At 34.7% G+C, this 11,733-nt stretch overlaps 1 protein-coding gene and 1 pseudogene across 1 annotated transcript; both read left to right on the forward strand.

The window, feature by feature from the left end:
- Nucleotides 1-3,277: 3,277 nt before the first annotated feature.
- Nucleotides 3,278-9,444, forward strand: LOC113702282 (probable N-acetyl-gamma-glutamyl-phosphate reductase, chloroplastic). Its single transcript, XM_027223406.2, has 13 exons — nucleotides 3,278-3,665; nucleotides 5,431-5,592; nucleotides 6,058-6,165; nucleotides 6,288-6,374; nucleotides 6,556-6,606; nucleotides 6,698-6,769; nucleotides 7,005-7,124; nucleotides 7,813-7,873; nucleotides 7,966-8,046; nucleotides 8,192-8,271; nucleotides 8,359-8,448; nucleotides 8,942-9,070; nucleotides 9,198-9,444. The coding sequence occupies exons 1-13, from the start codon at nucleotides 3,609-3,611 to the stop codon at nucleotides 9,303-9,305; spliced, it is 1,206 nt and encodes a 401-aa protein (XP_027079207.2). The 5' UTR covers nucleotides 3,278-3,608; the 3' UTR covers nucleotides 9,306-9,444.
- Nucleotides 9,445-9,806: 362 nt separating this feature from the next.
- Nucleotides 9,807-10,644, forward strand: LOC113700699 ((-)-isopiperitenol/(-)-carveol dehydrogenase, mitochondrial-like; annotated as a pseudogene).
- The last annotated feature ends 1,089 nt before the right edge of the window (nucleotides 10,645-11,733 follow it).

The following is an 11,733-nucleotide window of genomic DNA, read 5'->3' on the forward strand; positions in this document are numbered from 1 at the left end:
TTTCAATTTGTATAATATACATAATATTGTATATATATAGTATAATATACATAATATAATATATTATACATAATATACATTTATAGAAAATTAATATTATGTATATTATATATTATACATAACATTATTATACATTATTATACACAATAATGTACATAATAATGAAAGTACATTAATAATGTATATATTATAATATAATCTACATAATATATTATGTATAAATATTTATACATTTATGTATACAATATTACATATTATGTATATTATATTATATTATGTATAATATACAATATTATGTATAATATTAATGTATATAATATTTATATAATATATAATATATAAATATATAATTTTCAATTTGTATATTTCAATTTATATTAATATAATATATATATACATAATTGAAATTTACAAATTGAAAAATACATATTAAATATGTATATTTGGAGTTGTTTTTGATATAATGTTTGGATATGGTATTTTTGGAATTGTTTTTGAAATACACATTTACTGTAGCATTTGGAATGTGAAAAACAGTTTTTCAAAAACAGAAGCAAAAACAAGGAGCATAGATATACACATACTAACAATTATTATTCTCTTTTGTATTTATATACTTTTGCTATTTAATATTGCCTATCCTTTCTTGTATTTATTTACTTTCCCTAATTAATTTTATATTTCAAAAAATATAACACACAAAATATATTTTAATGAATGCCCTATCATTAGACAGACCGATTTTATAATGCATAATTATTCTTTTAAGCTTACCTTATATAATATCTATACAAAATCAATTAAGGTTTGATATTTGTAAGTTTTCAAACTAATAACTAGATGTCAATTTGGAATGTTTCTATCTTGTCTAATCATTGTTGTTAGTATACTTGAATGATTAGCTTTTATACTACTAAATTAGTGCAAGATGAGGAATACTTGGTGTCTAAGGACACTATTGTAAAGCTCAATATGAGCCTCCGCTTAAGTTTGTATAGCTTGTTTTTTATATCAATAATATTTCAAACGGTTCCCTAAAAAAAAATAGTATACTCTAGAGCTAATCATTGTTACTTTCTGCCAAGGACCAAATAGAACATGTACAATTAACTAAGGACCAAATTTACTAATGAGCTAATCATTGTTATTTTGTCACTTTTTTTACAACTTGGAAATGAATTACACGACTTGTCGAGTCTACTTGAATTAAAGATGCTTATGGAATTGCTTCAAAAAAAAAAAGATGCTTATGGAGTCTGTGTGAATTCATGGACGAAAAAGGTGGGGAGTAGAGAGCATGGATTGTGAATAAACGTAAAGCTAATTGGAGTAGTTTTTATACTCTGGAAATGCTTTCCATGTGTGTATTAGAAAACTTGATAAAAATTGAAAATTACTCAAATACAAATTTTTCTAAATTAAAATAAATATAAATTCAATTTTATAATATATCATTGACTGGTGGCACATCTTTACGTAGACATCCATGTAGGAGGTGATGCATCGGTGATGAAAAACTGATAACATATATTAAATTATTAAAGTAAGGGTGAGCCAGAGCAAATTTGCCTAAACTACAAAATTGCCCTTCATAGAGCAGCACCTCAATTTCCTTTCATTTTGATCCTTGCCCCTTTCTTTTGGGTTAAAAGCATTCAATCCCCATGAACTTTACCATTAGTTGCGATTTGTTTCCTTGAACTCATTAAATAGGCACTTTATTCTCCTATTTAATATTTTAAGACAAAAGAACCCTTACTATTCGATTTTGTTTCTTTTGTAGTCACCCTTGTTTTTCTTTTCCATTACTGTCTTTTATATTTTATTTTTCCATTTTATTTTTACTATTTTCTTATTTTTCACTTCTTTTGTACCACTATTTTGTTTCACTTTCCTATTGGTATTACTAATTCCATGCTTATTATAATATTGTAATTATCTTTTATTCATGATTTCATTCTTGTTTTAGTTATTGACATTATTAGAAAACTAATATATGTTTGTCTTAATCAAAAAGTGTATATCATTAGCAATTTTATTATTTAAAAAGATATTAGCAAACTAGAATTTTAAATTACTTAATATTTAAAAATATATTCCAAAAAATAAGGTAACTAATATTTTATTTAATTTTTTATGTGTAGTTGCTTAATTACTATGACATTACAATGTGAATTTGTTACTGTTGTTTAAAATTAATTTGTTCTAAATATGGCTTGGTGTATTAAGGGGAAGCATAATACTTTTTTGTTCTAAATCTGGCTTGGTGTATTATGGGGAAGCATAATACTTTTTTTCGTCAAAAAATTTAGAGAGTGCGGTAGTAGACTTGTCTCGTCTACTCTAGCCCCATAGAAACCCAATTGGACTGCCCCCTGCCTTGTAAAAAAATTTTAAAAAAATTTGCTGATAGTTTTCTTTCCCCCAATTTGGCTCTCTTCCTCTTCCATAGTTTTTTTTTTTTCAACCACTCATCTCTAGCTTCGTACCTTGTGCCGAAGAAAAGATTATCGATATTGTTCTTGTTTTTCTTATATATATATATATATATATATATGTTCATGAGAATGAGGCTTGTTTCGGAAAGCACAAAAAATCTGAATTTGTTTGGATAGATTATTATTTGCAAAGATATTTTGATTTTATCGTAAACATTTTGTCTCAATTATCTTTGTTTGGATAGATTATTCTTTGCAAAGATATTTTGATTTTATCGTAAGCATTTTGTCTCAATTATCTTTTTATATTCCCAACAACTACTTCTATATCTTACATACATCATCATAAAAAGTGAAATAGTATTTTTAGTAAATAATTTTCCTAAATAACCTTTTATCCATAATTTTGATAAATAAAACATTCTTGTTGTTTTGAACTCCTAAATAGTGTTTGGATAGCAAAAATATCTCAAATAAAATTTCGTTTGCATCATAAATACATTTTTTAACCCACTTTTTTATATTTTCAATCACCTTTTTATCTCACATACATCACATCACAAAAAGTGTTACAGTAATTATTTCAAATAATACTCTATCCTTTGTTTGGATAGAGTATTATTTGAAATATTATTTGGAATAATTACTGTAGCACTTTTTGTGACGTGATGTATGTGAGATAAAAAGGTAATTGAGAATATAAAAAGATGAGTTGGAAAATGTGTTTATGATGCAAGTGAAATATTATTTGAGATATTATTATTGGTACACAATTTTCCCAAATAACCTTTTATCCATAATTTTGATAAATAAAATGCTCTTTTTGTTTTGAACTCCATAAAGAACACATGAATAAAAAACAAAAAGGCCGAAACTGACAGATCTGGATTGTACATAGTGCCTTGCACTAGGCTTGTGCCCACCGAACGCCGCCTCCCTTAGCCCGATCCCCAACTCTCAGCCTATCATTTTGGCTTAATTGCAAGGTGCTTAACTTTTGTTAGCCATCTTCCTTCCCCCATCCGACTGTCTTCTCCTCTCCTCTGTGCGTGGGTGTTGTTTCTGCCTAGCCTTTCATTCCTTACCTGCTAAAGAGGCTATAGTAGAAACAAATCATTCTTTGAGTGTGGGGTGTTTTCGCGTAATTGTAGTAGTAATAGGGCATGCTGAATGAAGATGATGGCTCTGAAACTCAATCCTCCTACAGCCCACGCGTTTTCCTCCAAGGTGAAGCCACCTTATCAGTTTTTCCTCTTCCTATCTCAAGTGTAGTTTTATTTTTTTTTTTATTATTATTTTAACTTTCCAGCCCTTTCCACACCCTTCTTACCTCCAACTGACAAAGTCATGTATCGAATCTGAACCTGGCAGTGGAGAAAACTCTAAAAGCTGTCCCTTTTTCACTGGGCTAAGTGTAGTTTTACTTAAATTGCTTTGCTTTTTTATTTTCTTTTTCTCTGCATTTCCTTCTCTAAATTCTGAAGGATAAAATGGGCTCTTCGAAAGTCCTATACCTTTTTTTTGGTGGTTTAGTGTAATCTATGTCAAATTTGAGATACATGGCACCATGTGCAGTAGCTTTTCCTTTTCTTTTGCCTTCTTGGTTAATTTATAGGAACTTGATAAGAAATATATGATGAGGGTAATGCCAGCTGATTACTGCACAGACTGTAAATGTTGGGATAGCTTGGTGGAATTGTTTCAATGTATTGTCTGTGATTTGTGATACTTTGTTCGAGTTCTGATTAGTTAAATAGGATTTTGTTCAGCTGCTAAAGAGATCACCTTTTAGTCTTCCTTCATCATTTTTTTCCCCCGCGCCCCCCGCCGGGGGGGGGGGGGAGACAAATCAAAAAGCTTTTGGTCCCCATTTTGTGCAGTTCCTATGACAAGAGATTGCACTGAAATCCCACATCCCTAAATGACAAAACTTATGTATGTTCTCCTTGTGTTGGAAAAGCACAGCTTTTTTATGTTTGGCAGCAAATAACTAGTTTTAATTGGTGATGCTCACATGAGTAAGATGACAGAACTTTTGGTTTTACATTAATCTTTCTCCTTGCTTGTTCCATCATTAGTAATGTATTAATTCAAATAAAAGAAGCGGCTCTGGAACATTTGTTCCTATACCTCTAGCGTAGTCCATTTGACATATAAATGTGGCTTTGGCTATGATATCCTACACGTTACATAGGGATTTTTATCATGCAGACGGATGGAAAATTACATTGTAAGTGTCAAGCCAAAAGGGATATGTAAATTTACCCAGCCCCAAATATTGTGTGCAATGAATATGAGTGCTGGAGATTCAGGAGAGTCTGCAAAGCTGAAATTTGATATGTTTTTGACAAGGGTAAACAACTCTGAGATGGTTCTCTGCAACCTGTCAAGAGTTTCCCTCATGATAGAGCATTTGACGGTTTCATTGAGCTCATTCTTTACACTACCTTATCAGTTATCAAATACTTGTCTATGCCTGCATTTGCAGTTTCTTTCATTTGCAAATTGCCCTAGTTTGCCCTTGGGAAGAAACTATAGTTTGTTTTTCTTCCATTTCTTGTTGGTGCTGCTGTTGCTGGATCTTGAGAACAGTAGCACTGGAGTCATCTCCATCTCTTAAGGTAATTCTTTTAGGATCCTGCTAGGTTGCTATTCTTGAAAAGTGTACCTGGGATCGCCGGAGATAATCATGTTTGTTACTTGTTTCTTTCTTGACAAGTCCGCTAAGTAACAATTTGCCAATGAAAAAAGCGCAAATTTGTATGGCACTTGAGGAACAATGTAGCTTTGGCAGTTGGGGCCTTTATAATCACAGTAATGTTAAAGTATGACTACTCCCAAATTTCAAGGGTAAAGTGTAATTATCCCTTTCCTTTGGTATCGTTGGAGTAGATGACTATTGACTACTTGCAGGAAAGTGTACTATTATGTAGTAATATATTTTTTGTGTGTGTGTGTATATATATACTTCTGAGATAAGTTATATTTGCAGGATGATAGGAAATGTTCAACGGTTAGAAACCTTTGCATCAGGGCTTCAGTGGCTTCGTCAGCACCACCACAAAGTTTGCAGGTTGCTGAAAATAAAGCTCACAACAAGTCAGACAAATTCCGAATAGGTGTGCTTGGAGCTAGTGGTTATACTGGTTCTGAGGTATGCCAAAATTCATCTACAACCTTTTTTTTGTGTGTGTGTGTGTTGGGGGGGGGGGGGGGGGGGGGGGGGATGGTGGTGTTATGGGGAAAGAGTGTAGGTGGCTATATATTGGGGTAAATGGTTTCTGGGTTTATCCTTATGGTTTGGATGAAATGATGAATTACTAGTGAAGATGAAGATTGGAGGCCATTAATGACTTTTGGGAGAAAGGATGTTAATAATGAAATGAGGTTGGCTAGTTATCAATGTTTCCTACTCAATACTCCGCTTCAGATATATGCTTCATAAATAGCTGGATGTTTAGAATGTGCAATGTTCGGTTTTTCCCCTTCTTGATGATGTTGCTGGATAGGACAATGTTGCCTGCTTTTCTATGGTTGCATAGCTTTCTATTGGTTCTTTTGTTCATTTTATGGATGTTTTGGAAGATAAACATGCATTATTGTTTTCTAAAACTGGCAGATTGTCAGACTCCTTGCAAATCATCCACACTTTAAAATCACACTAATGACTGCGGACAGGAAAGCTGGTCAACCAATCGGATCAGTTTTTCCTCATTTGGTTACACAGGTATGTATTTTTATGATTTCCCAATCTGTCTTTTCTTGTGCTCTTTTATAGCCCGTTTATTGTGCGTCATAGCCTTTAAATGACAAATCTGGAGTAAGCAAAATATTAATAAACTTTTGTAGGATTTGCCAGATATGGTTGCTGTTAAAGATGCCGACTTTTCCAGTGTTGATGCAGTATTTTGTTGCTTGCCGCATGGAACCACTCAGGTCTCTACGTTCTTGTCCATCTCATACAATCACACTTGACACTATGTATGCTTTGGATGCAATGTACTTATTGGGGTTAACATCCTATATCTTTTCAAATTTTACCAATCGAAGAATTAAGATGCTGCTTGATGAGCTCCTAGGGGTGTGCTCATGTTTGGCTGATTACTTTTTTTGGCAGGAAATCATTAAAGGTCTTCCAATCAGTTTAAAAGTTGTTGATCTCTCTGCGGTACATTATCTGGTGAATTTGTAGCAGTTTTGCAGTTCTGCTTTACTTCTAGTGGTTTATTATTACCCATTTCTGCATGATGATTGTGCAGGACTTTAGGCTACGAGATATTGGTGAATATGAGGAATGGTATGGTCAGCCTCACCAGGCACCAGAGTTGCAGGTTGGATTTTTCTTTCTTGTTATGTCAACTTCTAAGAGAACTTCTGCACGTAAGTAGTCAATGACATGTATTACTCTGTGAAGCTTGTAAGAATCAGGAGTGCAATATTTTCACTGCTTTGATTTCTTGGTCAAGTTCCATGTAGCGTTTCCTGACACTAAGTCTATTTCTAACATCATTATAAGTGTTTAAAGTACAAGTTTAGATGTGAAAGACTACTGTTGCCTGGATGCAGAAAAACGCTATATATGGTTTGACTGAGATTGCTAGGAAAGAAATTCAAGTTGCACGCCTAGTTGCTAATCCTGGATGCTACCCGACTTCTATTCAGCTTCCTCTTATTCCATTGTTAAAGGTTGGTTTGTGCTCAGAGCATTTTATTTCGTATTGTGTTTCCATTTACAATTTATTGCCATATTTCAAGAATCAAAGAGCTAAATTTTTCAAAGCAAAATGTATAGGAATAAAGCATGCCTAAACTTTTCTTACTGTGATGAATGGACTGTGCTGCATAGAATATATGTATGTCTGTCTATCTAGGCAATCTAAGCTTTGAAAATTGTGGTTAGCAGAACATCACTGACTATTCTTGACTAACGGTCTGAAGATCAAATGCTGTATTTTTATTCTAGATTATTAGAAATGGAAAGCTGAATGGTCAATTTTCTATAGCTACGGTCTTCATAACTCGCATAACATAATTTCTGTTAGTGCTCATATCACTGACTATTCTTGACTAACGGTCTGAAGATCAAATGCGGTATTTTTTTTTCTTCTAGATTATTAGAAATGGAAAGCTGAATAGTCAATTTTCTATAGATATGGTCTTCATAACTTGCATTAACATAATTTCTGTTAGTGCTCATATATGCTTTTTTTTTCCTTTTGTGTATAGGCTGAATATTTCCCGTTTATGCTTAATTAGTACTGAAGAAGATCTTCCCTTAAATTGCCTGAGTTAAGAGCGCATACAGACAACTTGGCTTTTAACTTTCACATGTTTTTCTGCAGTTTCCTACTTCTAGTGTTGTTCTTTGTTGCAGGCAGGTCTCATTGAAGTCAAAAATATTATTATTGATGCAAAATCGGGTGTTAGCGGAGCTGGTTTGAACTGTTTTCACTGCCTTTTGTGGATTTGTACTCTATTCTACTTAAAGAGTAGTCCTTTAAATTCTGATACCTGGCTTGCCATGTAGGACGTGGCGCGAAGGAGGCAAATTTGTACACTGAAGTAGCAGAAGGAGTACATTCTTATGGCATCACCAGGCATCGGCATGGTGAGCTAGGATTCATGGTAAAACAATTTTGTTGGTGATACACGATTTGGTGCCTTTTATTCATGCCATAAGTAGGAAGTTCTATGTAAGGATACATAGACTTGACTTCGAGATCAATGACATGGTTCCTATTGTTCATTTCCAGTTCCAGAGATTGAACAAGGATTATCAGATGCCTCAAACTCAAAAGTGACTGTTAGCTTTACTCCACATTTAATGCCAATGGTAACCATTTTGTAATACTGTGTGTCCTTTACTTGCTATCTTTTTCCATTGACAACTATGTTTTGGCATTACTGTTGTATCTTACAGAGCCGGGGTATGCAATCGACCATGTATGTGGAAATGGCTCCTGGAGTGTCTACAATGGATTTGTACCAGCACTTAAAGAGCTTCTATGAGGTACTTCATTCTATGATTGGAATTCCTAGGGTATAGCATTTGACCAACATGGTCCCTAAACCCTTCTTCCTTAACTGCCTTCTTCCTGACTACCAAAAACTAGAAAAGAACGTATAAAAATATCTTAACAATCATTGTGAGTGGCAATGGGCTTGCAACTGGCTTGAAGGACTGAGAACATTTTTGTACTCAAAATTAAGCCTTTTGTTGTACTGTAGGCTGTATGGATGTAATCTGCCACACAGAGCCAACAGTAAAGTCCAAGTGATTAAATTGCCACAGATTGTTCATTCTTGGCATTTGTATGGGCATAGATTAGGTTGGGGAATGTGGACATTCCTTGTGTATGGAGGTTTTTAAAGATTTCCTTTAAAACACACGCAAATGGCACACAATTTTCATTGTGCTCACTAGAAGAATATCTTTTAGCCGTTTTTGTCCTTTCCTGTAAAGAATGGTTTGTATCGATAAGGCATCCATTTCCAATTTCCAGGATGAAGAATTTGTAATTTTGCTGAAGAAAAACGAAGTTCCTCATACCCGACATGTCAGGGGATCCAACTACTGCCTTCTGAATGTATTCCCAGACCGAATTCCAGGACGAGCAATAATTGTATCTGTGGTAAGTGTTTTAATTCTTTCCCCCCCTTTCCCTTCATGATTTTTGTTCATCCGTTGATGCTACTTTGACTGGAGGCCATCCACTGCAATTATTTTCATTGGTTTTTAATCAAAATGCCCTGTTGCAGATTGATAATCTTGTAAAAGGAGCTTCTGGTCAGGCCCTGCAGAACCTTAATTTGATGATGGGAATTCCTGAGAACACTGGGCTCCTTTACCAGCCTCTGTTCCCTTGAATTGTTTTTCCATTTGATTTTGATGATGAAGAATATATAAAGTTGTAATTCATATACTGTTCATGTCAAAGGCAGCATGGATTTCATAGTGTATGATCAACCGAACTTTTCAATCTAAGTTGGACATTGGACATCAAAACTAGAGTTTGTTAACCGGTTGGATCTTTCATGAATAATGCTCGACAGTCGACTCGACTTGTATTAGATCAAATTTTGGTTTAACTTTTGTTCAAGTGTATGCCAAATATTAGATCAAATATTAGATCAAACGGACACAATGACTGGATCCAACAACATTAAACCACTGCACCTGCCCATGCTTTTGACACAAACCAATATAACTGACAAAAGGGAGGGGCTTGGACCTGCCTTACCGTAGAAATTTTTTGCGATATCTGAATCTGGACGCATTATTTCTGCCCCACGAAAACCTAGTAGGATCATTTGTAAAAGCTAAAGCATGTGGAACATACAATCATCTACAAAAAAGGCCTATCCTGATTAAAGAAAGTGACAGAACCAGCTTCGACTTTACCAACAAAAAAGCAAGAAGGCAAAGTAGCCGTAGTAACCGGTGGAGCCAGCAGAATTGGGGAAGCAACAACAGAACATCTTTCTGGTGAAAATGCTGTGAAGGCTGTTGTAGTTGCTGATATCCAAGATGACAAAGGCCGACTCGTCACTGAATCCATTTGTTCACACCAGTGTAGCAATTTCTACTGTGATGTTAGTGATGCAAAACAAGTCAAGCCCTTGGTGGAGTGGACGGTCCAAACCTACGGCCAGCTTGATATCATGTTTAGTAACGCTGGCATAGCAAGTCCCTCTGCTTAGACCATGCTTAACCTTTGTATCTCACAATTCAATCGTTTGTTTGATACCAATGCTCGTGGGATGGCTGCCTGCATAAAGCACGCTGCACGAGTAATGGTGGAGCAAGCGGTGAAGGGGAACATTGTTTGTACAACAAGTGTGGCAGCCAGCAGAGGAGTTACATGGACTAATGGCTAAGCATGCAGTTCTTGGACTTGTCGGGTTCTCAAGTCAGCAGCCATGGGTTCATGGAATTAGAGTAAACAGCGTTTCCACTTCTGCCATTGCAAAGCCATTGACATCTAATTGTATGCTGAGGACAAGTGAAAAGGATGTTGAGAATGTATACGGGCTGCCTACTAGCTTGAAGGGAGTTGTCTTGACAGTAGACTTTGCAGAAGCAGTGCTGTTGCATTCATCACCGGTCTTGATTTGTCCGTGGAGGAGGATTGATTAGTCTCCCTGGTTCAAACAATCGATTGATTCTGTTTGCAAATGAAGTTGATGTCATGATCTGTATTGGGATCTAAATATATCTTGTGATCAGTATTTCAGAAAACCTTCTTTGTATCAGCCATAGTTTTGGTATTATTTTATTAATAGTTTATCATTATTTTTTGGTTTCAAAATATTAAAAAAAATGTGTATTCGGTATTTTTAATCATTTATTAACATCATGGTGAAATGAAATCCTACTTTAAGCAAAAAATGAGTCCTCTCATGTGGTAGAGGTTTTTTCTCTCTCTTGGGAAGAGAATTTGTCCCCATTGATGGGAGTATCAAATTTTTTTAAAACCAACCAAAAGCTTTCAAATTTTAGCAAAATGAATGAACTTCCAACTACTAAAGTGCCCGGTAAATCCATTCATCAGATGTAAGAGCCTGAATTCCATAAATTGTCAGAAGTCAATGAGGTAGACAAAGTTAACGTAGAGAGAGTTAAGGAGGAGCTTGGTAGTCATACACCATGAAGGGACCTACAAGAAAGCATTAAATATGCTCAAATCTTGGTAGGAATCCACAAACAGATTGATTCTGGAGAAAGGTGCTGAGGTGAGTAAGTTTATAGTTTTATAATCACTTGTTGCCTTCTCTCCAACCTCCCTTTCTTCCTCTCACACTTTTTTTCTTTTCTTTAACTGTTTGCCTGTTTGGGTGATTTTTTACCTAGAGAATATATATGCTTTTAGTTTTTCTTCCTAGATCTAGCTAAATTAGTAGTATCCTAGGTAGTAATTTTAAGGTATACCACAATTATCACTCAATAGACAACATGGTAGAAGAATTAGTAGAAATAATGCAGAAATTTGCACTTTCAAACAAGGAGAAATGTGGTACTCAACTGGATTTAGGAGATGTGAACGATGGCATTTTAAAATGTCAAGCAAGCCTTAATGGGAAAATATGAGGTGAGAAAAGTAGCCAACTACAAAGGGTGAATAACTTTGCCACAGTGGCTTGTAGCTACCCAAAGGGATTGAAAGTTACAGAATTGGGACCAAATTTATTTTAGTTCACCATACCAGATGAACAAGAGAAGGAGAGAATATTAGTAGGAGGTCCTTGGGTGATTAGACAACCAAATCCTAGTCTTTAGAGAGTGGGAAGCAGGTAT

This window comes from Coffea arabica, chromosome 7e, assembly GCF_036785885.1.
Source record: "Coffea arabica cultivar ET-39 chromosome 7e, Coffea Arabica ET-39 HiFi, whole genome shotgun sequence".
Lineage (NCBI taxonomy): Eukaryota > Viridiplantae > Streptophyta > Magnoliopsida > Gentianales > Rubiaceae > Coffea > Coffea arabica.